The sequence below is a fragment of the Triticum dicoccoides genome, chromosome 2B (assembly GCF_002162155.2).
Source record: "Triticum dicoccoides isolate Atlit2015 ecotype Zavitan chromosome 2B, WEW_v2.0, whole genome shotgun sequence".
In the NCBI taxonomy this organism is placed as follows: Eukaryota; Viridiplantae; Streptophyta; class Magnoliopsida; order Poales; family Poaceae; genus Triticum; species Triticum dicoccoides.
In genome coordinates, this window is record NC_041383.1 from 17877529 (window position 1) to 17905412 (window position 27884).

The window sequence follows — 27884 nt, forward strand, 5'->3', positions numbered from 1 at the left end:
CTGTAGTCGTCACCCTCCTCCTTCTTCACGCCGCCGTCTTGCTGCTCCCCTGCCCTGCGTCGCCTTGGCGGATGGGCTTCGGTGGAGGCGGTGGCGCGTCCTCGTCACTGTCCTCGAGGACGATGACGCCACCTTCGTCGCGGCCGTGGCGCCGGGCGGCGATCTCATCGAGGGCGCAGCGCTGGCAATCTATCTCCAGCTTTGCGCGTCCTCCCGCGCCCACTTCAGGGCGGCCAGGTCGTCGTACTCGTTCTTGACAGCGACGAGGCCCGGCTCCGTCTTGGGCTTGACAACGCGGGAGGAGGAGGACTAACGCCGCCCTCGTTGATGACGAAGCCGCGGGTGCGCCTCCCGAGCGGCATCTCCACGGGCCCGTGCTTAACATTGGCCAGCGGCGGCGAGCCGGGGGAGAAGGAGGAGGAGGACGACGACAAACCCGCCATACGCCGCGGCATCTAGATGCCGCCGCTCCGGCAGGGGACAAGCGCCGGGGCCACCGGGTACTGCTGGAGCGGCTGCTCGTTGCCGCCGTCGAGGTGCTCGAGGACGGCATGCAGTGTGCGCCCGGGACACCTCACCACAAATGGCGGCCGTCGGCGTTGTGGCGTCCCCTCGCCGGCGCGCTGTTGGTGGAGGCAAGCTGCTCCTCGTGGCGGCGTTGGAAGTACGATGCCCAGCTCTTGTTGTTGTCGGCGGCGTACTCCGGGCGGTCGCGCACCTCCTCCGGCATGGACGCCCGGACGCGCTCGATCTCGTCGTGGAAGTGGCCGGGGTGCTCGGCGTCGGTGCACGGGGGGACTGGGACGCCTCCGGCGCTAAGCCTGCACCTCCCCGGCGCGAGCATGTCCGGCGGCGCCGGGTAGTTGGCCTCGTGGAGGAGGTGCGCCTCCCACTCATGCAGCGTGCGGCGACCGAAGCCGTTGGCCGCCGCAGCGTCGCCGGGGGACCGCTCACCCATCGGAGGTTGGTGCCGCGGGGAGAGACGAGAAGGGCGCCGATGAGAAGAGGGAGAGGGAGAGGGCGATGGAGTGTGCGTCCACCGACGAGGAGGGGTGCCCTTTTATAGCTGTCGGAGGGGAGGCAGACGTGTGTGTACGCATGGCGGGAGGGGAACGGCGAGTCGCCGTGCCATTATTGCGCCGCCCGTGGGGAATCGGCGGAAGGCTGACCGGCGTTAGCCTTGGGCATTGATTCCTCGCGGGAAATCGAGGCGATGAGGACGACGATGAGCCGGAGTCGCTGACTCAGCGGGCCCGCTATTCTTTCGCGCCAAAAACATTTCCCCCGGCGCCCTCCAGCGCGTCGGGTTCGGCCTGGGTCCGTCGGCGCCAAAATCGGCCCGAGCCGACGAAAATTGGGCTTCTGGGGGTGCGGCTGGGCCGAATTTTCGGCGCCGCCAACAAAAGAGGGGCCTAGGGGGCCTGTTGGGGTTCGGCTGGAGATGCTCTTAGTCCTTGCACAAACACACCTATTGCCTAGGAGGTGTTTGTCCACCTGCAATAAGTCCATACAGCCCGTTAGATGCAGCTTTTTGGCGTTTCGGATTGTTTGATTCATTGCTGATACTATTGAGCCCGCACCGCACGGTGATTAAAGCACCTCTCTGCGTCTGTATGCTAGAGACGGCTGAGTCGACCGTTTCTAACCAGCCAGGCCCGAGGGACAATGGCGCGGCACTTTCCTTCCTGCCAATCCATAACATAACATGGAGCTGACCGCTATGTGCATTCTGTCGGCAGCGTTGTTGCCACGGTCTTCTCTCTCGAGCTTGTTTGTTTACTTTTTAACTAGCGAAGTGAGCCGCGCATTTGCACGGCTAGGTTGTGACTTGCTATTGTTAATCTTTCTCATTTCTACACCCTCATACATGAATTTAATTTAATATCCAAATTTTACTCTAGTTTATCTCCTATCATTAATGTCAAAGGGACATCCAATTTGTTTAAAAAAAATCATCTTCGGCTACATGAATTGGCTATTTCAAAATTAAGCATATATTGGGATGGCATGCTAAATCATTTAGTTCCATACTAATGTATTATGTGGCCTTCTACATTTCAGGCTCTCATGTGTATCATCATTTCACCCACATAGCATGTGCTAAAAAGTTGAGAGGGCTACGACAAAAACTGGATGCACTTCATGTACAAAACAGAAAATCTCTTTGGAAGTATCAGGGTTTCGGACGAAAACTCATCTATTACAAAAGGATTTCATTTGTTCACATGTAACTGTAGTGATATTCTAGATCAAAGGCATCATCATAATAGTTGTGGATAAAAAGTCTTCACTTTATCTTCGCTTGTATCCTTTGCTTATTGCGCCGTAACCATGGATAATCTTCATCGTTTAACATGGTGCTTGGGTCAGCCTTGACTTTGAAGGGAGGAATTTCATGAAACTTTTCATCATTTTCAGACATGTCTGTCTTGCCCTCCAATCCCACGATGTCTTTTTTTCCTGAAAGAACTATGTGGCGCTATGGCTCATCGTATGATGTATCCGCTTCCTTATCTTTTCTTTTTCTCAGTTTGGTAGACATGTCCTTCACATAAAAAACATGCGCTACATCATTGGCTAGGACGAATGGTTCGTTTGTGTACCCCGGATTTTTCATATCCCATGTTGTCATTCCGTACTGTGGGTCTACCTGTACCCGCCTCCTGATAAATTGACCCATTTGCACTTAAACAAAGGGACCTTAATATCATATCCATAGTCCAGTTCCATATGTCCACTATGTAATCATAATATGTGTCCTTTCCCCTCTTGGTTGCTGCGTCAAAGCGGACACCACTGTTTTGGTTGGTGCTCGTTTGATCTTGGGCGATCGTGTAAAATGTATTCCCATTTATCTCGTACCCTTTGTAAGTCATTACAGTCGAAGATGGTTCCCTCGCCAATGAGTACAAGCCATCAGAAACAGTGTTGTCACACCTAAGACGTGTTTGGAACCAACTGTCAAAACTCCTGATGTGTTCACATGTAATTCAGTCGTCACACTGGTCTGGGTGTTTGGAACGCAGAATGTTCTTGTGTTCATCGATATACTGGGTCACCAAGGTAGAATTCTGTAGAATCGTGTAGTGTGCTTGAGACCAAGTATGCCCGTCCCTACATATTATTGAGTCCCCTCCTAGTGTGCCTTTTCCACCTAGTCTCCCATCATACCGCGATTGAGGGAGACCTATCTTCTTAAAGTCAGGAATGAAGTCAACACAAAACCCAATGACATCCTCTGTTTGATGGCCCATGGAGATGCTTTCTTCTGGCCTAGCATGGTTACAGACATATTTCTTTAGGACTCCAATGAACCTCTCAAAGGGGTGAAGGAAATATGCCCTAGAGGCAATAATAAAGTTATTATTTATTTCCTTATATCATGATAAATGTTTATTATTCATGCTAGAATTGTATTAACCCGAAACATAATACATGTGTGAATACATAGACAAACATAATATCACTAGTATGCCTCTACTTGACTAGCTCATTAATCGAAGATGGTTATGTTTCCTAACCATAGACATGAGTTGTCATTTGATTAACGAGATCACATCATTAGTAGAATGATGTGATTGACTTGACCCATTCCGTTAGCTTAGCACTTGATTGTTTAGTATGTTGCTATTGCTTTCTTCATGACTTATACATGTTCCTACAACTATGAGATTATGCAACTCCCGTTTATCGGAGGAACACTTTGTGTGCTACCAAATATCACAATGTAACTGGGTGATTGTAAAGGAGCTCTACAGGTGTCTCTGAAGGTACTTGTTGAGTTGGCGTATTTCGATATTAGGATTTGTCACTCCGAATGTCAGAGAGGTATCTCTGGGCCCTCTCGGTAATGCACATCACTATAAGCCTTGCAAGCAATGTGACTAATGAGTTAGTTACGGGATGATGCATTACATAACGAGTAAAGAGACTTGCCAGTAATGAGATTGAACTAGGTATTGAGATACCGACGATCGAATCTCGGGCAAGTAACATACCGATGACAAAGGGAACAACGTATGTTGTTATGCGGTTTGACCGATAAAGATCTTCGTAGAATATGTAGGAGCCAATATGCGCATCCAGGTTCCGCTACTGGTTATTGATCGGAGACGTGTCTCAGTCATGTCTATATAGTTCTCGAACCCGTAGGGTCCGCACGCTTAAAGTTTCAATGACGGTTGTATTATGAGTTTATGAGTTTTGATTACCGAAGGTTTTTGGGTATCCCGGATGTGACCACGGACATGACGAGGAGTCTCAAAATGGTCGAGACATGAAGATTGATATATTGGAAGCCTATATTTGGATATCGGAAGTGTTCCGGGTGAAATCGGGATTTTACTGGAGTACCGGGAGGTTACTGGAACCCCCCGGGGGCTTAATGGGCCATAGTGGGCCTTAGTGGAGAAGAGGAGAGGTGGCCAGGGCAGGGGTCGCGCACCCCTCCCCCCTAGTCCGAATAGGACAAGGAGAGGGGGCGGCGCCCCCCCCTTTCCTTCCTCTCTCTCTCCTCTTTCCCCCCTTCCCCTAATCCAACAAGGAAGGGGGGAGTCCTACTCCCGGTGGGAGTAGGACTCCTCCTGGCGCGCCTTCTTCTGGCCGGCCGCACCTTCCCCCTTGCTCCTTTATATACGGGGCAGGGGCACCCTAGACACAATAATTGATCTCTTGATCTCTTAGCCGTGTGCGGTGCCCCCCTCCACCATATTCCACCTCGGTAATATCGTAGCGGTGCTTAGGCGAAGCCCTGCGTCGGTAGCATCATCAACACCGTCATCACGCCGTCGTGCTGACGGAACTCTCCCACAAAGCTCTACTGGATCGGAGTTCGTGGGACGTCATCGAGCTGAACGTGTGCTGAACTCGAAGGTGCCGTACGTTCGGTACTTGATCGGTCGGATCGTGAAGATGTACGACTACATACCCCGCGTTGTGCTAACGCTTCCGCTTTCGGTCTACGAGGGTACATGGACAACACTCTCCCCTCTCATTGCTATACATCACCATGATCTTGCGTGTGCGTAGGAATTTTTTTTTAAATTACTACGTTCCCCAATAGTGGTATCAGAGCCTGGTTTTTGCGTAGATGTTATATGCACGAGTAGAACACAAGTGAGTTGTGGGCGATACAAGTCATACTGCTTACCAGCATGTCATACTTTGGTTCGGCGGTATTGTTGGATGAAGCAGCCCAGACTGACATTACACGTACGCTTACGTGAGACTGGTTCTACCGACGTGCTTTGCACATAGGTGGCTGGCGGGTGTCAGTTTCTCCAATTTTAGTTGAACCGAGTGTGGCTACGCCCGGTCCTTGAGAAGGTTAAAACAGGAGTAACTTGATGAACTATCGTTGTGGTTTTGATACGTAGGTAAGAACGGTTCTTGCTCAGCCCGTAGCAGCCACGTAAAACTTACAACAACAAAGTAGAAGACGTCTAACTTGTTTTTGCAGGGCATGTTGTGATGTGATATGGTCAAGATGTGACGCTATATTTTATTGTATGAGATGATCATGTTTTGTAACCGAGTTATCGGCAACAGGAAGGAGCCATATGGTTGTCGCTTTATTGTATGCAATGCAATCGCCCTGTAATTGCTTTACTTTATCACTAAGCGGTAGCGATAGTCGTAGAAGCAATAGTTGGCGAGACGATAACGATGCTACGATGGAGATCAAGGTGTCGCGCTGGTGACGATGGTGATCATGACGGTGCTTCGGAGATGGATATCACAAGCACAAGATGATGATGGCCATATCATATCACTTATATTGATTACATGTGATGTTTATCCTTTATGCATCTTATTTTGCTTTGATTGACGGTAGCATTATAAGATGATCTCTCACTAAATTTCAAGGTATAAGTGTTCTTTCTGAGTATGCACCATTGCGAAAGTTCTTCGTGCTGAGACACCACGTGATGATCGGGTGTGATAGGCTCTACGTTCAAATACAACGGGTGCAAAACAGTTGCACACGCAGAATACTCAGGTTAAACTTGACGAGCCTACCATATACAGATATGGCCTCGGAACACTGAGACCGAAAGGTCGAACGTGAATCATATAGTAGATATGATCAACATAGTGATGTTCTCCATTGAAAACTACTCCATATCACGTGATGATCGGACATGGTTTAGTTGATTTGGATCACGTGATCACTTAGATGATTAGAGGGATGTCTGTCTAAGTGGGAGTTCTTTAGTAATATGATTAATTGAACTTAAATTTATCATGAACTTAGTACCTGATAGTATTTTGCTTGTCTATATTTGTTTGTAGATAGATGGCTCGTGCTGTTGTTTCGTTGAATTTTAATGCATTCCTTGAGAAAGCTAAGTTGAAAGATGATGGTAGCAATTACACGGACTGGGTCCATAACTTGAGGATTATCCTCATTGCCGCAAAGAAAAATTACGTCCTAGAAGCACCGCTGGGTGCCAGGCCTGCTGCAGATGCAACTGACGACGTTAAGAACGTCTGGCAGAGCAAAACTGATGACTACTCGATAGTTCAGTGTGCCATGCTTTACGGCTTAGAACCGGGACTTCAACGACGTTTTGAACGTCATGGAGCATATGAGATGTTCCAGGAGTTGAAGTTAATATTTCAAGCAAATGCCCAGAGTGAGATATATGAAGTCTCCAATAAGTTCTATAGCTGCAAGATGAAAGAGAATAGTTCTGGGAGTTAATCTTCCTGATGATAGTGTCATTGACAGAATTCTTCAATCACTGCCATCAAGCTACAAGAGCTTCGTGATGAACTATAATATTCAAGGGATCGACAAGACTATTCCCGAGCTCTTCGCAATGCTAAAGGCTGCTGAGGTAGAAATCAAAAAGGAGCATCAAGTGTTGATGGTCAATAAGACCACCAGTTTCAAGAAAAAAGGGTAAAGGGAAGAAGAAGGGAACTTCAAGAATAACGGCAAACAAGTTGCTGCTCAAGAGAAGAAACCCAAATCCGGACCTAAGCCTGAGACTGAGTGCTTCTACTGCAAGCAGACTGGTCACTGAAAGCGGAACGGCCCCAAGTATTTAGCGGATAAAAAGGATGACAAGGTGAACAAAGGTATATGTGATATACATGTTATTGATGTGTACCTTACTAATGCTCGCAGTTGCACCTAGGTATTTGATACTGGTTCTGTTGCTAATATTTCCAACTCGAAACAGGGACTAGGGATTAAGCGAAGATTGGCTAAGGACGAGGTGACGATGCACGTGGGAAATGGTTTCAAAGTCGATGTGATCGCGGTCGGCACGCTACCTCTACATCTACCTTCAGGGTTAATTTTAAACCTGAATAATTGTTATTTGTGCTTATATCATCACTTTGTCAAATTCCTCCGGAAAAAAACACGGTCAAATTAAAATCCGGAGAACGGAGATCTAGCAATTTTGGCACGCACCTCACTGCTACCTGCTATTTTGAGAAGAATAAAACTAAAATAAACGCGCCCTTGGCTCGCTCAACTCTGTCCGGCGGCCCGGTTTCCTTCTGGATTGGGCGGATCAAATGCAAGGTTTGATACGTATTCGACGACAAAGGCATTCTTATGTGGACACTTTCATTATTCTAGTAAGATAGAACAGTTGTACTAGGACCGGATGTAGGTGGTACGGGGATGATCCAGCGTTCCAGGAGATAATATCTAGATACGCGCAGCAGTAAAGTACTATCATCAGTACTCCCTCTCCCTTAGTTTACAGGGCATGCGCGTATCTTTAGGTCGTCAATTTAACCAACCTAATACAAGTCATATATTACAAAAATGTACTAATATAAACTTCAGATGTTTTATTTTTAAAAATTATAATTTTTGTGTTATATAATTTATATTAGGATGATAAAATTAGCAACCTAGATATACACGTAGAATTTGTAAACTGAAACGGAGAAAGTATAAAAAATGGGGGAGAAGGTTGGTGTAGACAAACAAAAAGAGATAGAAAGCTGTCGCACGGTACGGGCATGGTTGTGCGTGGGCGAGATGGTTGATGGGTGACGTGGAGAGCCGTGGTCCTCTACTTCTGTGCTGCGCCTTGGAGCTGCTGCGAGGCTGGTCATAGCTAGGAAAAATTTATATTAATGACATTAAATTTATGCCTCATTAAATTAAGTTAGAGCAACTTCAACGGGGCGACCCGAATGGACGGCGATTTCGTCCGTTTTTGTCCGTTTGGGTCGGCCAGCGGATGTGCGCGTCCGCATTTTAAAATGGGTCGGCTTGACCGCCCAACGGGAAGGCCGATCCAAATGTGCCGGCATGAAAAAAACAAGTTTGCACGAAATAAACATAAATAAACACAATTAAACATAAAGTGGCCGGTCAAACGCCGGCCAAATTCCACCTAAATCTAATAAACATTAAATAAAACATTAAAAAAAGTCTGCACCCGCCTGCTGCCGCCCACCATGCTGCCCTAGACGTCGTCGACCTTGCCCTTGCCCTTGCCCTCGACGCCGCCGTCGTCGGTGAGGTCGATGAAGACCGGAGCAGGGCCAGGCCACCCGAACGCCGCTTGGTACGCTGCCAGGGCAGCCTCCTCCAGCGTCTGCTGGGGCGGCGGCATTGCGGCGAGCCGCGCGCGCTCCTCCTCCTTCTCCTCGAGCCGGAGCGCCTCCGCGTCGCGTTGGAGCATGGCGTCATAGCATCTGCTCCTCACCATCGGCCTGCTCCTGGAGGAGCCAGTGCTCCTTCCATCGCTCGAGGTGGGCCGCCTCCTCCTCCGGCGTGGTGGCGAAGTGGATGGGAGGCGCGCTGACCCACTCGCGGTATTGGCCCGTCCATGAGTAGGCCTCCTCCGGCCAAGTGGGTGGAGGCGGGGAGTGCTTATGCGACGGCTCCGGCTTGGGCTGGACGGGCGGCGACGGTGGAGGCGTCGGCACGAAGAGCGGGGAGTGGACGGAGTCCCCTGCCGCTGACAGGGCAAGGGCTTGCTCCAGCCCATCCCAGTGCGCGTCCTCGTCGATGCGGCTAGCCTCCAGCGCGTGCTGCAGGGCCTCCTTGAGGGCGGCTTGGTACTCCGCCTCCGCCTCCATGTCCTGCGGCTCTACATCCGGGGGCGATGGTGGGAACGACGGCGGGACGGCGTCGACACCCGAGCGCCGTTGCTCCTCGTGTTCGAGGGCGAACCAAGCCTCCCAGTTGGGAGAGTCGGCGGCGTACTCTGGCAGCCGACGCTGCTCCGGCGTGAGCAGCGCGCGGCGCCGGCGCACCTCGTCGTCGTGCGCCCGCTGGCTCCGCGGGACCGCCGGCACCGGGATCCGGTTTGGATCCAAATGCCAATGGTGCGGCAGCGTCACGTCGGGGGAGGGGAGGGGCTGCCTGTACTCCCAGTGCCACCGCGCTTGGTGCACCGGGATGTGCAGGCGCCGGCGTTCAGGGCGGAAACGCCCCGGCGGTGGAGGGGGAGGGGAAGCTCGGGATGATGAGGCGCCGGGAGTGCCCTTGCCCTTGCCCTTGCTGCTGCCGAAGAGGCCCATGGCCGCGCTAGGGTTTGCGGTCGCCGGCGAGGAAGCAAAAGGAGTGGTGGGGGGAGGGGGCAGATGTGGACGGGAGAAGTGGATGAGGCCGACCCCGCCGCACGCGTGATTAAAAAAGGACGCGCGCACTGGCTGACGCGTGGGCCCGCTGTCGGTGATCGTCATAAATAAGACGACCGGTGACGGTTGGGTGGCCGCCAGGTGGGGACGCGACAGAACGCATTCCAGGCGCAAATTTGGGCCGTAAATGCGTCGGCGCGGACGCGACACGGACCTGAAATGAATTTGGGTCGGCGCGTTGGGCCGCCACTTTTGTCCGCGCCGATCCAAACGGACGCGGGCGGACGAAATGGGTCGTCCCGTTGGAGTTGCTCTTACTCTCACTATGACCAGCCTGACCATTTGGCTCTCCAACCGCCGCCACCTGCGTACGGCTCGATGTGGGCCTGCCCAGCCGCTCTGGCAGTCATCATGTTCGGAGGCATCCACCCAAAGCTGACTCGTCTGACTCGGATGGGGGTGGGTCAAGGTAAACAACTTCTGGCTACACTTGCGTCCACCTTCTGGACTTCTGGTGCACTTCGGTGATGTCCGTCTCGTCTTCCCTCTGACTTCTGCCAGCAGCTCCAAGAGATGAGATAGTTCCACGATTGCCTGACTTGAAATTGCCGCGGAGAGCGTTCAGAGATGCCGACAAATCTGATGGATTGAGTACACGCTCGTACTCCCTCCATACCGAAATACTTGTTGAAGAAATGAATAAAATTGAATGTATCTATAACTAAAATACGTTTAGATTCATCCATTTTCTCCGACAAGTATTTTCGGACGGAGGAAGTATTTGGCAATCACCGGCTCCTTGATGTTGCACTTTCATTCAGCGATGCAGCCTGGTCTGCTGATCATCCTTTGCAAATGCTGACCATCTTTGATGTGCTTGTCGATGTCATATACTCCCTTCGTATCAAAGTATATGGAGGGAATGTAACATTAGGGAATTGCCTTTCAACAGAATTGAGTTCCAACATATGACGTGGTTGCCCATGTTTTTGGTAAGACGGTGTTTTTCTCTTTATTTTTTTTTGATCTCAGACGAATTCTTTAGGCGGCTACAATGCAAATGATATGCGCACACACCATCCATTCAGTAACTTTTCTTCTTGTACGATATGTTTAACCTTTTCATCACAACGGAGCGATGATGCTGTCAGTACTTGACACTGGGGATTGCACTATCGAGCTTATCATGAGTAGTTCCGGGGTCTCCAAGTGGCCGAATTCACTTTCAAATTCTTCAACAAATTGGATATGCCTTGGGTTACCCCAATTACGATTCATACTATGGAGCCTCGGCCCCACAAGTTACCCAGAGCTGTGGATCCTTTTGATGGTGGGACGTGCTGAGCTTATATGATAAATTTTGTCAGTTGGCTGCCCCGCAGGTGCATGCGGGTGACACTGTGGTCTTTGGTTGGACCGATGGAAGTTGGATGGCTCTACCATCTCTATGCAGGAATGATTCCCACGGCTACATTCCTTTGCCATTGATGACATGATCACGGTTGAGGATTTTTTTTTCGCACTGCTTGCACTGATTGATAATCTCCACCTACCTCTGTTATTGGAAGCTTACCAGGAGCTCAACCAACTTCAATCCTTACTGCCTCTAGCCAATCTTGATCTGGAAGGCAAGGACATTTGGAGATGGCCATCTAAATCTGGAGAGTTTCAGTCAAGTATCTACTATGAGTTTAAATACTCACACCTGGTGGTATATCCTACATTTAAGGTATCTGGAAATGCTCATGCACTCTTAAGCTTAAGGTGTTTGGATGGCTTCTTTTGATGGACCATTTGAATACCAGGGATATGATGCAACGCCGACACTGGAACATTCAAGATGACACCTGTGTAATGTGCCATATGTCCAGTCATGAGGATCGTGTCCATCTCTTCTTTGCTTGAAACTTCAGCCAACGTGTTTGGAACTACCTTGGGATTTCTTGGATCACCCAACCAAACCAGTCAACTTATATGATCGCCTCAGCTGCCAGGAGGGACTTTGGCTTCCCTTTCTTCTTCGAAGTGGTTTTCACTGCCACATGGAATGTTTGGACTCAAAGGAATGGAAAGATCTTCAGAAATGAGACACCTAGTTTTAGATATCTTGGAGAAGGAACTTTGTACATGATATTTCTCTTTTAGCTCATAGGATTAAATGTAAATATAGAGATAGTCTTCTCTCTTGGATAGCTTCCCTCCCTTAGGTTCTCTGTAAGTATTTCCTTCTCTCTCTATGTACTTTGTACCTTTGTTGCTTTAAGTTTTAATAAAGAACTGTGAGGTCTTCGAAATAAGATCAATTTTGAATAAGTTTTGACATGTTTTTAAAATTTCGCTATGTTTCAAGTGTTGAAACTTAATAAAAATGAACGATAAAATCAATAAGTTTTAGAACTGAAATTTAAAACCATGTGGGGCTCCAACATTTTTACAAGTTTTAAAAAATTTAGTAAGTTTTAAAATTAGTAAGTTTCAAAAAATCAAATGAAACTTGGTGAAACTTTGCAAAATGCTCAAGTTTTAATATTTGAAAGTTGGTAATTTTTTAAAAAATTGTCTAAATGTACTCAAAATTGGTCTTATTCAAAAGTACTCATTATAGCGAACATGAATATGCGGCCGACACTTCATTTGGACTTTTGGATTAAAAGATACAATAGATTCATATTTTAAGATAAGAAAAGCATGGGAGGTGGGAGAGGGTGACCCATGCAACTCTTCCAAAATATGGCATGCTTGGACCCCAATGCAGCGATTAAGAGTTAATGACATAACTAGTGACCAATCTTAAAGCAAATGGGTGGCCGCTTGCATGCGTGCCTCCAGACGTGTGTGCCCCTACGTGTTTCCGACACCCCAACATACATCCTGACGGCTCTGGCTCAGCAGATTCAGTGGAAGCATCTTGGCATAACACTGACATGGTACCCATGTGTACCGTAATGATATTGAAGTTTTCTGACATAATCTTGATGCTTTTTATAATGCATTTGGTATGTGCCATATTTTATAGATTTGGACTTCACATAGTATCAACACTAACTCTGCAGTGTAAGAATATGACACCTGTGTCTATCTTCACTTGTATGAGGGTTTTTATGTGACATAGTTTTAATTTAGAGCATATGTTTTCTACATGGAATATGTCCTATCATATATTTTACATGAATTTTGTATGCCTAAGAGGATGTGACATGAACATTTTTTATTAAGCTCTGCCTTACTTGCATTACTACTAACACCGTGTAGCGCTAAGATAGTGCCCGCGTGTAGTGTAACCAAGTGAAGGTTTGTCGAGCAATTATAACATTACATAAGTTATATGCCATGTATAATTTTTGGATTTATATTTATACCTTGCATGGTATTATGTAACTCGTGTAGCGTCACTTTCACGCCCACGCGTAGCATCACCTATGCACTAGTGATGAAAACGAAGCGGAAAAGAACAGAACTGGGTGCCGCCACATTTGTTTTCGAATTTTTCCCGGAAGCGGAAATGAATACACAGATCCCGAAAACAAATACGAAAATGAATATTACCAAAAACGAAAATGGATCGAATATGACACGAAAATGGAGAAGAAAGCGGAGTGCTCACCGGAACTAAAGACCCCCTTGAACTATAGACAAAAACAAGGAAACCAATAAAATTCCTCAATTGATAAAATGATTATGAAATATTAAAATATATCATGGCTATATAATAAGGTATCCATTTGTGCATAAATATTGATGGACTTACTTTGTATGTGAAGTAGTGCAGGTCCAGCCATGAAGGGTGTTGCGGCAGTGGAGAGGGGTGTTGCTACGGAGGGATTCGGTACGTCGGAGGGGCATAGAGGATGAAACCATCGGATGGCTGCTTCAGAGGGGTGTAGAGGAAGAAGGCGTCGGATGGCGGCTTCTGTGGGGCATAGAGGGTGGCAGCTTCAGGTGACCACATCGAAACTTTGGCGTGCAGTCTGGCCGGCGGAGATGCAAGGGCAGTGCCACAGCGGCGGCGGCGTGCTAGATTAGGGATTAGGGATTCCGCTCATAAGGGTTTGGAGTGTTTTGATTTATTTTAACGACAACTTAAGCTCGCACGATTGGAGCGATTTCTCTTCTATCTTGGAAATGTTTTATCAATACGCTTATTTTGAAAAGATGATGCTTTTAGTCTGGTTTCTCAATAAAACTCGTGACACGAGAGTGGTTTTCTATGCATAGGATATCCATGCTTACACTTTGAACTTGCGAAGCATTGAAGTGGTTTTTGCAACGATCCAACTTATGCTGATAAGGCTTTGGATCATAAGTTTGAAATTGATCGTTCTTTGACTTTGTACGATATTTAGAGAATATTCTGTTTATTATATTGTATGCTGATACATGTTTAGTCTAAAAGAAACAAAGGAGCATAGTGGGTCCTTTTTTCTTTTGGTGGTACTCATAGTTGGGTCTTTTTCCAACTTAAGTGCGGAAGCTTCTGTTATTTTCCAACAACACTTCTAAACTCGAGATCAACAATTTATGCAGGATTATGACATGTTTTACTTTTTGAACGCATACTTGCACTTGTAGTTTGACCTGGCGAAGCTAATTTTGGAGGAATGTAATCGCTCTTGTATTTTTCCTCACAAGAAGAGTTTTTGCTTGCAGTTTTGGCTCTTGAAGCATTTTCTAGACATATTTATTTACCTGATTTTTTTTTCGGAAAGAAGGATGACCCCCGGCCTCTGCATCTGGGAGATGCATATGGCCATTTTATTGATTATTCTTGAGGATATTACAAAATATAACAAAAATATGCCTGAATCCGCCATCTTGGCAGCATCTGCCGCTACTCCTATACAAATGATGAAGGGGTCAAGCTGGGCCACATACCCATACCTCTCACCTAAGCCTAACATCTAAAGTCGGAGGCCCCGACCGAGCCATCTGCCGGGTATGGGGCTGAAACCGGTCTGACATACTCACATGTGTCGTCGCCGCCATCTTCCACGGGTCCATCTTCAGAGCAAATTGAGGTGACAACCTTGGTAGGTCCTCCGCCATCGACGCCACCACGAGCCAAATGACGACCTTCACCTACGCGAGTCCATCTCCAAGCAACAGACGTAAATCCATGCTAGAAAAGGGCCGCACCACCGCCGTCACCCACCACCCACAAGCGCCACCCAACCCCCAAGGTTACCAAAGCGGCGCCTTCAAGAAGGAAACGGCGCCATGAGCGCCACCCAACCCCCAAGGTTACCAAAGCGGCGCCTTCAAGAAGGAAACGGCGCCATGAGCGCCGCCGCCGCCCAACAGAGTTAGGTCTTTCGCCCGGGAGACCTAGGAAAGGTGAAGTGAGGAGATCAGTTCATACCGACGCCTCCAAGGAGGGAAACGCGGCCGGTCATGGCCGACTAGGGATTTCGCCCGAATTAGATCTCCGCCACTAGCAGCACCTCCTGTACAGAACCGACGACCAAGAGAAAGCGCGGCCCGACCAGGCTGACCCACACGCCGAACAGGGGAGGAAGGGAGGCGCCAGATCATGCACACCGACAGCCGCAGAAGCCGCCGGCGGCCGCCAACAACCACTGGATCCCGCCGCTCGCGTGGCCGGGACACCGGATCCACCACCCGCACGGCTGTTAGCCGGCCGTGCCTTGCCAATGGAGCCGCCGCTCCAGATCAGGGGTTCCCCACATAGGAGCAGGGCAACCGAGGCCCCGCCGCCACCATCCTTGGCGCCCCGGGCTTGCCCGGCGGCTACCTCAGGCGGCGGCTAGGGTTGGGAGGAGGAGGCGGCTACGCACGCACGCACGTAGGGTCCCAATTTTTTTACCTGATGCCGGGGTTATTTGTTCTTACACTACCTTGCACAATATTCTGTCACTGAACCAAGACGCTAGGTACAATTGCAATCTTCCCAACATAATTCCCGTTCCTGTTTCTTGACAGACTGGACAACGCTGGGTGGCACCCAAAGATATGAAGTGTTTTCAGTGAGGGTGACAGACCCGGTAAAGATTGAAGCTCTGTGCAGTACGACAATCTCAACACCTTCATATGTTGAAGTTACTTCAGGGCATCTTTCGAGTGGTGAGTGATTGCAGATCTGGACCAGATCGTGAAGGCCACGACCACCCATTGGCTCCAACCCGTGCGGCCACTCGCACCGCAGCAAGGCCGCCTTTTTTTTCTCCGAAAAGAGAAGCCTCCCCGCTGCTTCCGTGGGCTGATGCATTCGCCAATTGGCATCTTCCGGCAATGGCAAGGAAGAGCAGCCGAAGAAGGCCAAGTGGGATTCGGACCTGGACATAGCCCGTCGCTTAAAGGATGATGATGCGGGGGATTTTACCTTCTCGATTAGAACCGCTGAGAAAAGATTAACACCACAGATTAAACATGGTTATCATAACATAGTACGAACGTTCGCCGTGATCTTAGCGAGGAAACAGAGACTTGAAATTTATACATACCTTGCACAATATTCTGTCACTGAATCAATACGCTAGGTGCAACTGCAAGCTTCTCAACATAATTCCCATTCCTGTTTCTTGACTGCCTAGACAACGCTGGGTGGCACCCAAAGATATGAAGTGTTTCCAGTGAGGATGGCAGAGCTGGTAAAGATTGAAGCTCTGTGCAGTATGACAATCTCAGCACCTTCAGATATGCAAGGCTCATAAGGTTCACCGGAAAAGATGTTGCAGTTACTTCAGGGCATCTTTCGACCACCAGATATTTTAGTGAACCAAAATACTGCAATGAGGATAGAGAACAAAGCGACTGGCAGTTGCGAATGCACAACTCAGTGAGCATTGTGCAGAACTTGACTGTTCCCGATACAGGAAGCGATGTTATGTTAGGAAGGTCTATAATCTCCAAAGAGGACAAACAAGGCAGATCCTGGAGAAAGCTTCTTAAAGCCTGGTCAGTAAGACCACACTGAGAGAGCTCAAGCCTTTGCAGAGAAACAAGAGACCCCAGTTGTCCAGAAGCAACAAGCTGTTCAGCCCCACTTATGTTTAACACTGCAATGGACTCTATATTATGTCTGTAGAGTAGTCTATCGAGGACGACAGAACTTGCGCAAACATCCAGCTGGAGCATTTCTGAACTTGAAGACAAGGGCGCAAGCCTCATATATGGTATCAACCTTGTACGTTCGATGGTAACTTCACGAGTAGCTTGGGGTAACAAAGGAATTTGGATCAATTCTGGACAATCAATCAGACTTAAACTTTCAAGGCATGGAAATGAGTTCTTGTCTTCTATGCCAGCCCACTGACGCAACTTTGGGAAATCATCAAATTCAAGGACACTTAGAGATGGAAATGCCACATCACCTGTGCCATAAAACTCTTGTCCAATCTGGTCAATTGCACACAGCTCCTTCATGTGTAAATATCTGAGTGATCCCAAATTTCCCAATGGAGGAAGAATGCATAAACTCCTGCAATTGATAAGGTGCAAGGAACGCAGTTGTTGCAACGGCTCTAGCCAGCTGGGAGCTTTGGTGCCACAATATCTTCTAATATGAAGTACCTTGATGTCTTGGTGAGGCTGCAGACCTTCAAGTACCTTTGCATCAGCACAAGGGGAGCTATTTCTACTAGCGGAGCTCCATTCCAAATTCAGAGAATTAAGATGAAGTTTCTTATTCAACTCAGCTTTGCAGGCTTCTTCATAGCTTGAAACATTTTGTAGACCTTTTATTTTTAGTAGCCCACGAAGACCATTGATGTTCTTCAGCTCTTCTAGTTTATGTCCTTCCCTCTTCTCAATGCGGAGCTCAAGTGATCCCTGCATGTTTGTCAGCTGGCCAATGCCTACAAATCCTGCAGTATACTTTATTTCAACCATAAGATGCCGCAGATTGACCAAGATACTAATGCTCGCAGGAAGCTTCTCAAGGGAACATTTTCCAGTGATGCACAATGTTTGCAGATGCAGAAGCTTGGCAATGGACTCAGATAGTCTTTGGATGGAGCCATGGATAGATAGGTAACGGAGGTGCAGCAATTCATAGATGCAATAAGGCAACTCTTTGGAGTTATAGCCGCTGAGATCAAGAACACGCAAATGCTTTGACTTCTCCAGGATACTTTTTAAATTCACAGCAAAATCCTCCTGGAAGGTGCTGGAGGAGGACGTAATTGATGGTCGGATTAACAAGGTGCGCAGCTCCTCTAGCCCACGGAAGCTCGTGAGAGCAGGTAGACTGTGCAAAGTGACCGACAAATGGCGCACTGTTGATGGGATGTCACATTTCATGCCATCTTCAATATGGAAGCAGTCCTCCGCTGCAACAGACTTTGCAAGATCATGCAGTAAACTGTGCATCAAGTAGTATGTCTTGGGTCCAAGCTTGATTTCCTGAAAAAAAGAGCGTGAAAGGAGCAGATCAAAATATTCTCTAGCTATGTCTTCCATCCTTTTGTCAGCGCTGCCTTGCAGTTGAACAAAACCCTCGGCAATCCAAAGACGGGACAAGTGTGCTGGATCAAACTTATAAGCATGTCGAAACAAACTGCAGTATGCAAAGCATCGCTTGAGGTGTGCTGGCAGGTACTTATAGCTCAAGCGCATAGCGGGGGAAACAGTGTTGTCTTGCAGTTCTGTTTCCAAGATATTCATCCAGTGTGACTCACTCCTTGAAGCTCTTAGCACCCCTCCCAGCAACTTGGCAGCCAAAGGTAATCCACTGATTTTTGCAGCAATTTTCCTCCCGACCAGCTCAAGATCTGGATGGACATCCTCGGTATCACTCGGAAAAGCATGTTCCTTAAGCAGGGCCCAGCAGTCGTCACTAGTAAGCGGGTTTACATTGTACATCTGTGATGCACCCAGCATGTGAGGCACGGTGTTGGTGCGAGAAGTCACCAAAACTCTGCTCCCAATATCTGCAGACTGCAGAGGAGTGAACATGTCCAGCCAGGATTCATCCGTGCTGCTACAACAAACATCATCTAGAATAATGAGATACCTTTTGGATGTAACAAACCGATGGAGCTCAGACTGAAGCATCTGAAAATCCAGCATCTTCTCAGCAGACCCATCCCAAGCTGGGTGAGCCAACCTTAAGATCTCTGCAGCAAGCTCCACTTTGCTAGAAACACTGGAAAGGGATACCCAACATGTGACATCAAAATGCAGCCTGACTCTTGCATCATTGGATACCATCTGAGCCAGCGTGGTCTTCCCTATGCCCCCCGGACCAACAATGGAGACAATCCTCTCAGTTGCAGGCTTACCGCACGGCTGGATGAGCATCTGCACGATTTCATTGGCATCCTTGTGGCGCCCAAATACTAGCCCCCTCTGAAGAACTTGCTTGCCCGAATAAGGTGGCGGCGGCAGAGGATTGCCAGCGGCCTTTTCCTTTTCCAGCAGATGGCCAAGCCTGCGAGTTTCTTCATTCACAAGTTTGATGCCCCTCAAGATCTTGTTTGGATTTGAAAACCCGAAAGCAAGCAGGCACCTCAGAGCGGAAAGCAGCTTGAATTGAATCTTGGCGCGCGGGGCTAGGTAGGATAGAAGCATACTGTACTGAATCATGTCCTGAAGTCCATCCACCAAATAGGTGGCGTCTCTGGCTTGCTTAGCCAGCGCCTTGTCACCGGCACGCGGCGGGTCGGCGTCGGCGGAGATGAACCAGATCTTGAGCATGTGGACCTTGAGCACCTCCAGCTCCGGGAAGGGCGCCTTCCAGCCGCGCCCCCACGCCCGGGAGACGTGGCCGTGCAGGCCGCCGCGCGATTGGATCTCGGTGGCCAGTCCCTCGATGGCCCGAGAAACCGAGCCCACCAGCCGCGGCGCCTCCGCCAGCCTTGCAGGATCCAAACCAACGGGATACGCTGCTTCCTCCATGGGCTTGATCTTGTTGCTCTTTGCTCGGCTTTTACGCGTGAGCTTTGGTTCCAAGATTGGAGTGAAGGGGGAGGGAGCGCTTGCGCTTGTCAGCTCAGCTTATCAAACTCATTATTGATGACGTCACCACCTCACCCACCCGATGTGGGGTAGAGTATGTACTAACTACAGTATCAGTACTGCTGCAGCCTGCAGCACAACAATAATTTCACCCACTCACGATGCAAGCCAATCATGGTGTTCCCTCCTCAACTTCCCCGTAGTTTCTGCTGGATGCCGGAGGCGGACAAAATCACTGTTTCGACTCTTTTTCAAAAGTTCAGCAGGATCTGAATCCTCGTTTTAAATTTTAACCCCTTCTGCTACCGCCATACCTGTTGGCGGTAGGACACTTATGGGCTATCGCCATAGTTGATGGCGGTAGGATCTGATCCATGCTACCAGCAAAATCTACATGACAAATGACTATCGCCATGGTCGTTGGCGGTAAGTATGTAAGTGCTATAACAACGCTGCGCCTTGTCATACTATATAAAACACATGGATGGCGAACTGGCTAGCCTCTTCTAGTCTTTACTCTTAGGTTGTGTATTCCAATCCTGGTACATACAATTTCTACTTTTTGCATAAAAGGAATAGTTTGTTTTGCCCCATCGTGGGTACATAGGCTAGTGTAAGCAGCTCTCTTTCTGTTTGGTATGTGGTTCCAATCTTGTCAGTACATACTATTTTTTATATTTTGTTTTGCCAAGTGAAAAGAACAACTAATATTATATATGGGTTATTGCCAATTGATATTCATCCAACCATTTTGTAGCGTTTATAGATCAAGTTCGCATGACAGTGCATCAACAAGAGTTCATAAATCAAGCTTACTTGTACAAGACTAGCAATACCTGGCGAAGGGTTGAATTCATAAATACATATACCTATCTAAATGTTTTCCTAATTATGATTGGAGGTACCTACAGATCAAATACTCCCTCAATTTCCTTATACAAGGCCACAAACTCAAATTACATGTACCAAGGTAAAATTTAATGACTGCTTTGCAAGTTAATTTTTCTTTTTGTTAATCGGGGTCATTAATACGCCCGCATGCATGCAAGGAAGAAATGAAGGAAGTAGCACAGTATCATTATGAGGCTGGCCATAGTGGGGGTAACATAAGTAGTATCATGCACTTGGGACTCGCAAACATGCTTATGTGGCAGGTAATTAAAAAAGAGAGAGATGGTTATATTAACATAGGTAGATACCGTAACATAATAAATGTGATGCTATTATGTCTCATGCATGGCAATAAATGAGACCACCTATGATGCTAATCTATGATACTATGCATTATCTCTACTCCTAATGGAGGAGTTGGTAGTCTCGCTTCCAGATTTTTTTCGTCCCACCTCCCATGGTTTTTTTTGGTACCTCGTCCCACCTCACATTAAGCCGCCATGAACCGCAAAAACCGCGTACCGAAGCCCCCACCCGCCCTCACGCATTCCAGGGCCTAACCTCCGATCACACCCAAGACAATTCAGCGAAAAAAACCCTACAAAAATTAACCAGCGAAAAAAAAACCTAATGGAGGAGTTGGTAGTCCGGTACGGTTTATTTTCAACACTTTCCTAATGACAAAAGATCACGGATCTAACTTTCCTACCTTAGCCAAATCAACGAATCTCTCTCATTAATGCAATTTGCTTTAGGAAACAAATAATAGATTCTTTTCTACCTTAGCGAAATCAACGGATCTCTCCCATTAATGCAAGTTGCTTTAGCAAACAAATAATAGATTATTTCCTACCTTAGCCAAATCAACAAATCTCTCTCATTAATGCAATTTTCTTTAGGAAACAAATAATAGATTCTTTCCTACCTTAGCCAAATCAATGGATCTCTCCCATTAATGCAATTTGCTTTAGCAAACAAATAGTAGATTCTTTCCTACCTTAGCCAAATCAATGGATCTCTCTCATTAATGCAATTTGCTTTAGGAAACAAATAATATATTTTCAGGAAACAAATAATCTCTAATCTCATCTCTAATTCTCTAATAACTATAATTAATATAATATAATAATAATAATACCTAAAAGAAACGCGGCGTTCCGTTTCCCGTCTTACGTCGTCGAACCCTTCGTCGAGCCTCCCTCCTGTGCGCTGTTGGTTTTCCCTGCGTCGTTCCACCCCAAACGTGATTCGTTCTTCTTAATTACGTGGTCCCACCCCCATGCGATCCGGCGAAAGAACCAGCAAAACCGTCATACCCATGCACGCAAGCAACGAAAAATCCACGCAAGCCGTGTCTCCTCCTCCCTGTTCAAACCCTAGCCGCCCCTTCCCAGTTGACGCCGCTAGCGAGTAGCGCGTAGCACAGGCACCAGTGCGGCCCTTCCGTGGTCCCCCTTGACCTCGCAATGAAACAGCTTGTCGGCATCGACGACGAGCCGGTGCGTATGGTGTTGATTCATGTGGATGGGTCAAGCAGGACAGAGGGCGGTTGATCCGGGACATAGCCATGAAGTCTGCTTCGATGCGCGCCCAGTATTGTCTCAAGTGCATGGGTCGATCCTGGACGACGGGTGATGGATCAAGGACGTACATAGCAGCTTTCACCTACGCAAACGGCTGACTACTCAACCTCCTCTCGGCGGTGGCAGCGGCCAGGTCTGGTTAGCTACCATTTATCTTTAATACATGCCATGAAAGGCGATCAAGAGGAGCAATCATAAGCAACGAGGTGTTCCAGGGCTACGAGCGCCAGTACTGCGACTCTGCATCTGCGAGGTCTTCGCCAAGATCGCCACCCTCTCTTGCCGTGCCTATTTCTATTCGCTGTTGTTGGTTTCGTCTTACATGGTGAGATCTAAGCAGACAATATGAAGCAGAGGCTCTCTGAGATCCAGTCCAACGTGCAGGATACTTAATCACTGGTAAATACTAGATTGTGTTTTACGATTTGATCATCCATTCTGCTGCCTTACATACTGCCTTTGGGACATTTGGCAGGTGGATGCTTCATTTTGGATGTAGGTGAATGTGTGATTTCTGGAAGCTCTGTATATTAACTTCATGATCTGCTCTTGATTTTCTTCTTGGGGACTAGAGTTGAAGATTTGCCAGCTACACCATCTAAAAATCAGGCAGCTGATCCGGGTACATTGCTACTCGGCCTTGCGTTCAATTGAAGTTTTCTGAGATCAACTCTTCTGAAACTTCAAAACGAGTAGTCCTCGTATTTTGAGGTTGCTACTTGCACATAGTTCATCTTTCTGTCAATTTTGTTCCATTATTTTGCACTCTATCTGCCAATTTGATTGCATGGTATAGGGTGCGATGGTGGCGTGGGCGCCGCACGGGGTAGGAGCAGTGCCCTGCACAGGCCAGCCCATGCCTGGAGCTAGCATCACGCCAACGCCTCCATGAACGCCGCCATGACGCGTTGCATGGTGTCGCTGTCGGGTGTGGCCCCCAACATCGCGATGTGTGCTGAAGTATGTCGTTTGTGGCTTCAAGCCGCCTGGTGGCCACCGTGGCATCGTGGCTAAACAAGAGGTTGGTGATGAAGAGCCTGCGCTCGTCCAGGCGGATATGGCGGAGCATCCACGGCGATGTGGACGCGGCTGCAGCCGTGGCCAGATGGAGAAGCCTTAGGTCCTGGTAGATTATCTACTGATGGCATAATCCTCCAAAGCTACAATAGCCAGAAAGATGCCTTGCCGTGGGGAAGCATCGCTGCTGGAAGCATCATTAGTGATCTGATTTGAAGAGTCCAACAAGAGGTCAATGGAATTCTCATCTCCAATATGTTCGAATTCTAACATGTCCTTGTTGATTCAGCTGTTACATTGTGTCACAGTTCACTTGTTTTTCACCTTTTTTCGTACTACTATGCACTGGAGGATTCAGCTGCCCCTTTCCCACCTGTTAGTAAGTTTTGTAGCAGACTTCTTAATTGATATTATAGACGTCCTAAGGTAGACGTGGTATTTTCAGTTAGACTGATTTCTTGTATTTTATCCACTGTTATAGGAGTTTGTTACCTTTGTTTTTTGATCGAAAATTAAAATGTGCATGCATTGTCGAAGTTTGTGAAGTAGAATTAATAACCTTCTGGTTATTGATCAATATATATATCTTGGATGTCCCATAGCAACGCAAGGGCATTCAACTATCCTTGAAAAAAAGAACTGTCAAACCGCTCAAGAACCTGCCAGGTCAAGCCTCTCCCTCCGCTGTTTGGCACTGCCTACCCCCTCTCCCCCGAATACCACGACAGGGAAGATCCGGTCCATCGAGAGAGACCGATGCTGTCGACCATTGATGTCGCATGGGAGATTTGCGACAATGGAAACATGCTCCCCTTCGCGCCAATGGCGCCTCGAGGTCACTGACACGGGTGACCCAGCGATTCGCCGCTGCCATCCCGAGCTACTTTGCCAACGTCATGGGCGTGGGCTACTGGCCTTCCAGGTACTCGACCGCCGGGCTTATCGAATTGGGCCGCTACGGTGCTGCTGGTCGCCGCCGGTCTCACTATAGATGCATCATGTGCCGTCGGCCATGCCAGCATCGCCGCCTACGTTTCCCAAATCAGTTACCCGTACGGTCCATGCATACCCGGAGACGTTGGTGCATTCACACTTCTCATGGATCTTTGTATTAGCCTGATAGTGTTGGGATCTCGAAATTTTGCTGTAGGTGAAGAAGGGATTCCTATCTCGAAATTCTGTTGTAGGTGAAGCGCCTCCTGTAGGCCATGGAGATGACCAGGGATGCATTGGGAGGCGGGCGACGTAAAGTGCTAGGAAGGAGTATTGTATTATGTATGGTCCTCCTTCGCTTTTTGGAAGGTTGTATAGTCGTTTTGATACACAAGATATAATTTCAGGTTCTACATACATATTGGTTTGAGATGTTTTCATTTTTTATCATTTCAATGAATAATGCAATCTGGATTTGTTTTATCATGCCAATTTGAGGCATTCTGTATGGGCTGGTTGGAGGAATATTATTTTTTTACGCACTATGTGTGAACATGTTGAAGGGGCATGACCATCAACGAGCTTGTGGCAGAAGTTTGAATGTGAGTAGCTCCTATCTTTTGTGTACTTATTTTCAGTCTATTAATCAAAGGGTAGAATGATTACACGTGCAGTTATTTTGGTGTGAGCTTTGACAAGGGATGCCGATTGTTATGTTGAAGAGGCTAAAATCTTCCTCAGTAAGTGATGTGCATTATGCATCTGATAAAAAAATAGGCTTTAGGGAGTTGATTGTGCCCATGAGAGGTGGTCCTGATATTAGGCTTGCTATAACATGTCATATTTAGCACGTAATGTTCTTTACCAACCAAATGTTCACGTTTTAGATTATAAAGAATGATGACCTCAAAGACAAAGAGCTCCAAGAACTCGGTTCTGAAACTTTTGGTTAGTCTGAGTAATGAAATGTGACCCTACTGGAAGTTCTACCTCATTTCAGTTCTTCTCTTTTCCATTTAATTATCTATTTCATTCCAAGCTAACTGTCTTACATACCTATATCTTTCAATGCAAGACTACGCGAGGACTATGGTCTATGGGATATCAAGCTCCTTCAAATAATCTGCACCAGTTCTTCTGGAGAATAATGTGTATGCATGGTCTACAATGGAGTTTACAAGTTCACTTACTCAAAGATTCAACCTAACATTTTCCATAAGGATTATGTATGTTATACAAACTCTCAATAATCTCTACTACTAATGTCTTAGTTGGTAGTCTCGCCTCACTCCACCTCATCCCACCACTCCTATCTTTCGCCCACCTTTGACATCATCACATCACAGCATTGGGCTGGCCCATTAACATGTATGTGAACGCAATCCTCCCATCGCCTGCCCTCCTTGTGATAATCCCGACGTCCTCGCGCTGCCGTCCTCTTCTCCCTGGTCTCCTCTACCAGCGTGCCTTCCTTGCGATCCTCCCAACGTGTCCTCACGTCGCCGTCCTCTTCTCCCCAAACTCCTCTACCAGGGGGACTCCTCTATGACCCAGGCGGAGCGAACATTGTACGCAGTTTTTTTGGCTTTCACCGGTTCGTTCTCTACCCCTCCTCCATGACTCCCTCACCATCGATTTTTTTCGACGTCTAAATGCAATCCCTCGATGGGGAAGTATGATGTGAAGGAGAGAGGCCGCGATGGCAAAGGTGAGGTGGGCGTCATCCTGTTTTAAAGGAGAGGGCTCCAGCAAGAAATGTCTCACTACGGCGAAAACCGAGCGGAAGGGGAGGGTCCGACAGGAAAACATAAGAGTGTGTCATGGGGTGGAGTTTTTATGTTGCTACACTAGATCGCGGGAACCTGCCGTCGACCTTGAGGTTGGTGTATGAGAGAGAAATAAGCTTCAATATCAATAATTTGTCTGATTCATTTATATACATTATAGCCAGTAGCAACGCACGGGCGTTTTACTAGTAGAGGTGGTAACATAGACTAGTAACATATGCATGTTACTAGTCTAAGTTACTCCCCACTATGACCAGCCTGACTGTATGCATGCAAGTATTAAACAAGTTTGGTAGTACGAGAAAACATTATTAATTTTTGCCTCGATTACTGTTAGTGCCTTTGTATAGATGCAAAATGCATTTTTCATAGTGGCCTTGTATAAGGAAATGGAGGGAGTACAAATATTGCACTTATTCCCTTTTCAAATAAGTAAAAAATATATATTCTGAAAATTGTGGCACACACGATACAACACATAACTTTCTCCATCCCACTCACTCATGGACTCCTACGTCGGGTGAGCGTCCCCGGCGCCGCCGCCCGATCTCCTTCCACTGGCCTCCCTTGATGTCGCCGGGACCAGATCTGCAATCAGCATGGCATCCTCTCTCTTCCGCCCCTCGAAGGTCTGCCCCCCGCGTCAGCTGCGTCGCTGGCTGCTCCCGTGTCTGTGACACCCCAATGCTTGCGACGGCTGCGCCATCTCCGACTCCGGCCATTGCGCTCGCTGCGGCCTCCCTCACCGCCCGCAAGGCGGATCCGTCCGTTCAAGGACGCATTGCCTCGCGCAAGCTCCCCTGCACGTCCACAGTGCCGGCAAGTCAACCCCCGCCGCCAACCATCCCCGTCCATGTTGTCGGCGGCACTTCCGGCTGGACGACGACACCTTCCGGCCTCCTATGCTCGTCGCCAAGCACCCAACTGCCTCGTGCACCTCCTGTGCTCGCCTGCATGGCGGACCCAGCAAGACATTTCTCCCCGCCGCCTCAGCCAAGCTTGGGCCCTGAGGACGTCGCTGTTGAGGTGCCGGAGACAACTCCGGGCTGCCGACAGCGTTGCCCTGCCACGACGGCGGCCGCTCACCTGCTGCTGTTACGTATTGAGCTTGCGTTGTTTTCCTCGAAGAGGAGAGGGTGATGCAGCAAAGTGTAGCATAAGTATTTCCCTCAGTTTTGAGAACCAACATATCAATTCAGTAGGAGGCTCCTCAAAAGTCTCATGCACCTACACAAATAAACTAAGAACTCGCAACCAACACAATAAAGGGGTTGTCAATCCCTTCACGGCCACTTGCGAAAGTGAGATCTAATAAAGATAGTATGATAAGATAAATATATTTTTGGTATTTTATAATATAAATGCAAAAAGTAAAGATGCAAATAAAGGTAGATTCAAAGCAAATATGATAAGAGATAGACCCCGGGGGCATAGGTTTCACTAGAGGCTTCTCTCAAAATAGCATAAGTATTATGGTGGGTGAACAAATTACTGTCGAGCAATTGATAGAAAAGCGCATAGTTATGAGATTATCTAGGCATGATCATGTATATAGGCATCACGTCCATAACAAGTAGACCGACTCCTGCCTGCATCTACTACTATTACTCCACACATCGACCGACTCCTGACTGCATCTAGAGTATTAAGTTCATAAGAACAGAGTAACGCATTAAGCAAGATGACATGATGTAGAGGGATAAACACATGCAATATGATATAAATCCCATCTTTTTATCCTCGATGGCAACAATACAATACGTGTCTTGCAACCCTTTCTGTCACTCGGTAAGAACATCGCAAGACTGAACCCAAAGCTAAGCACTTCTCCCATGGCAAGAAAGACCAATCTAGTAGGCCAAACCAAACTGATAATTCGAAGAGACTTGCAAAGATAACTCAATCATACATAAAAGAATTCAGAGAAGATTCAAATATTATTCATAGATAAACATGATCATAAACCCACAATTCGTCGGATCTCGACAAACACACCGCAAAAAGAGTTGACATCGAATAGATCTCCACAAGAGAGGGGGAGAACATTGTATTGAGATCCAAAAAGAGAGAAGAAGCCATCTAGATAATAACTATGGACCCGTAGGTCTGTGGTAAACTACTCACAACTCATCGGAGGGGCAAGGATGTTGATGTAGAGGCCCTCCGTGGTTGATTCCCCCTCCGGCAGAGTGCCGGCGAA

The 27884-nt window shown here is 47.7% G+C and overlaps 1 protein-coding gene across 1 annotated transcript; it reads right to left on the reverse strand.

The window, feature by feature from the left end:
- Positions 1–15362: 15362 nt before the first annotated feature.
- Positions 15363–19498, reverse strand: LOC119361819 (putative disease resistance protein RGA3). The gene is made up of 2 exons (XM_037626962.1): positions 16020–19498; positions 15363–15915 (listed from the first exon to the last, which is right to left on the reverse strand). The coding sequence occupies exon 1, from the start codon at positions 19411–19413 to the stop codon at positions 16036–16038; it is 3378 nt and encodes a 1125-aa protein (XP_037482859.1). The 5' UTR covers positions 19414–19498; the 3' UTR covers positions 15363–15915; positions 16020–16035.
- Positions 19499–27884: the final 8386 nt, after the last annotated feature.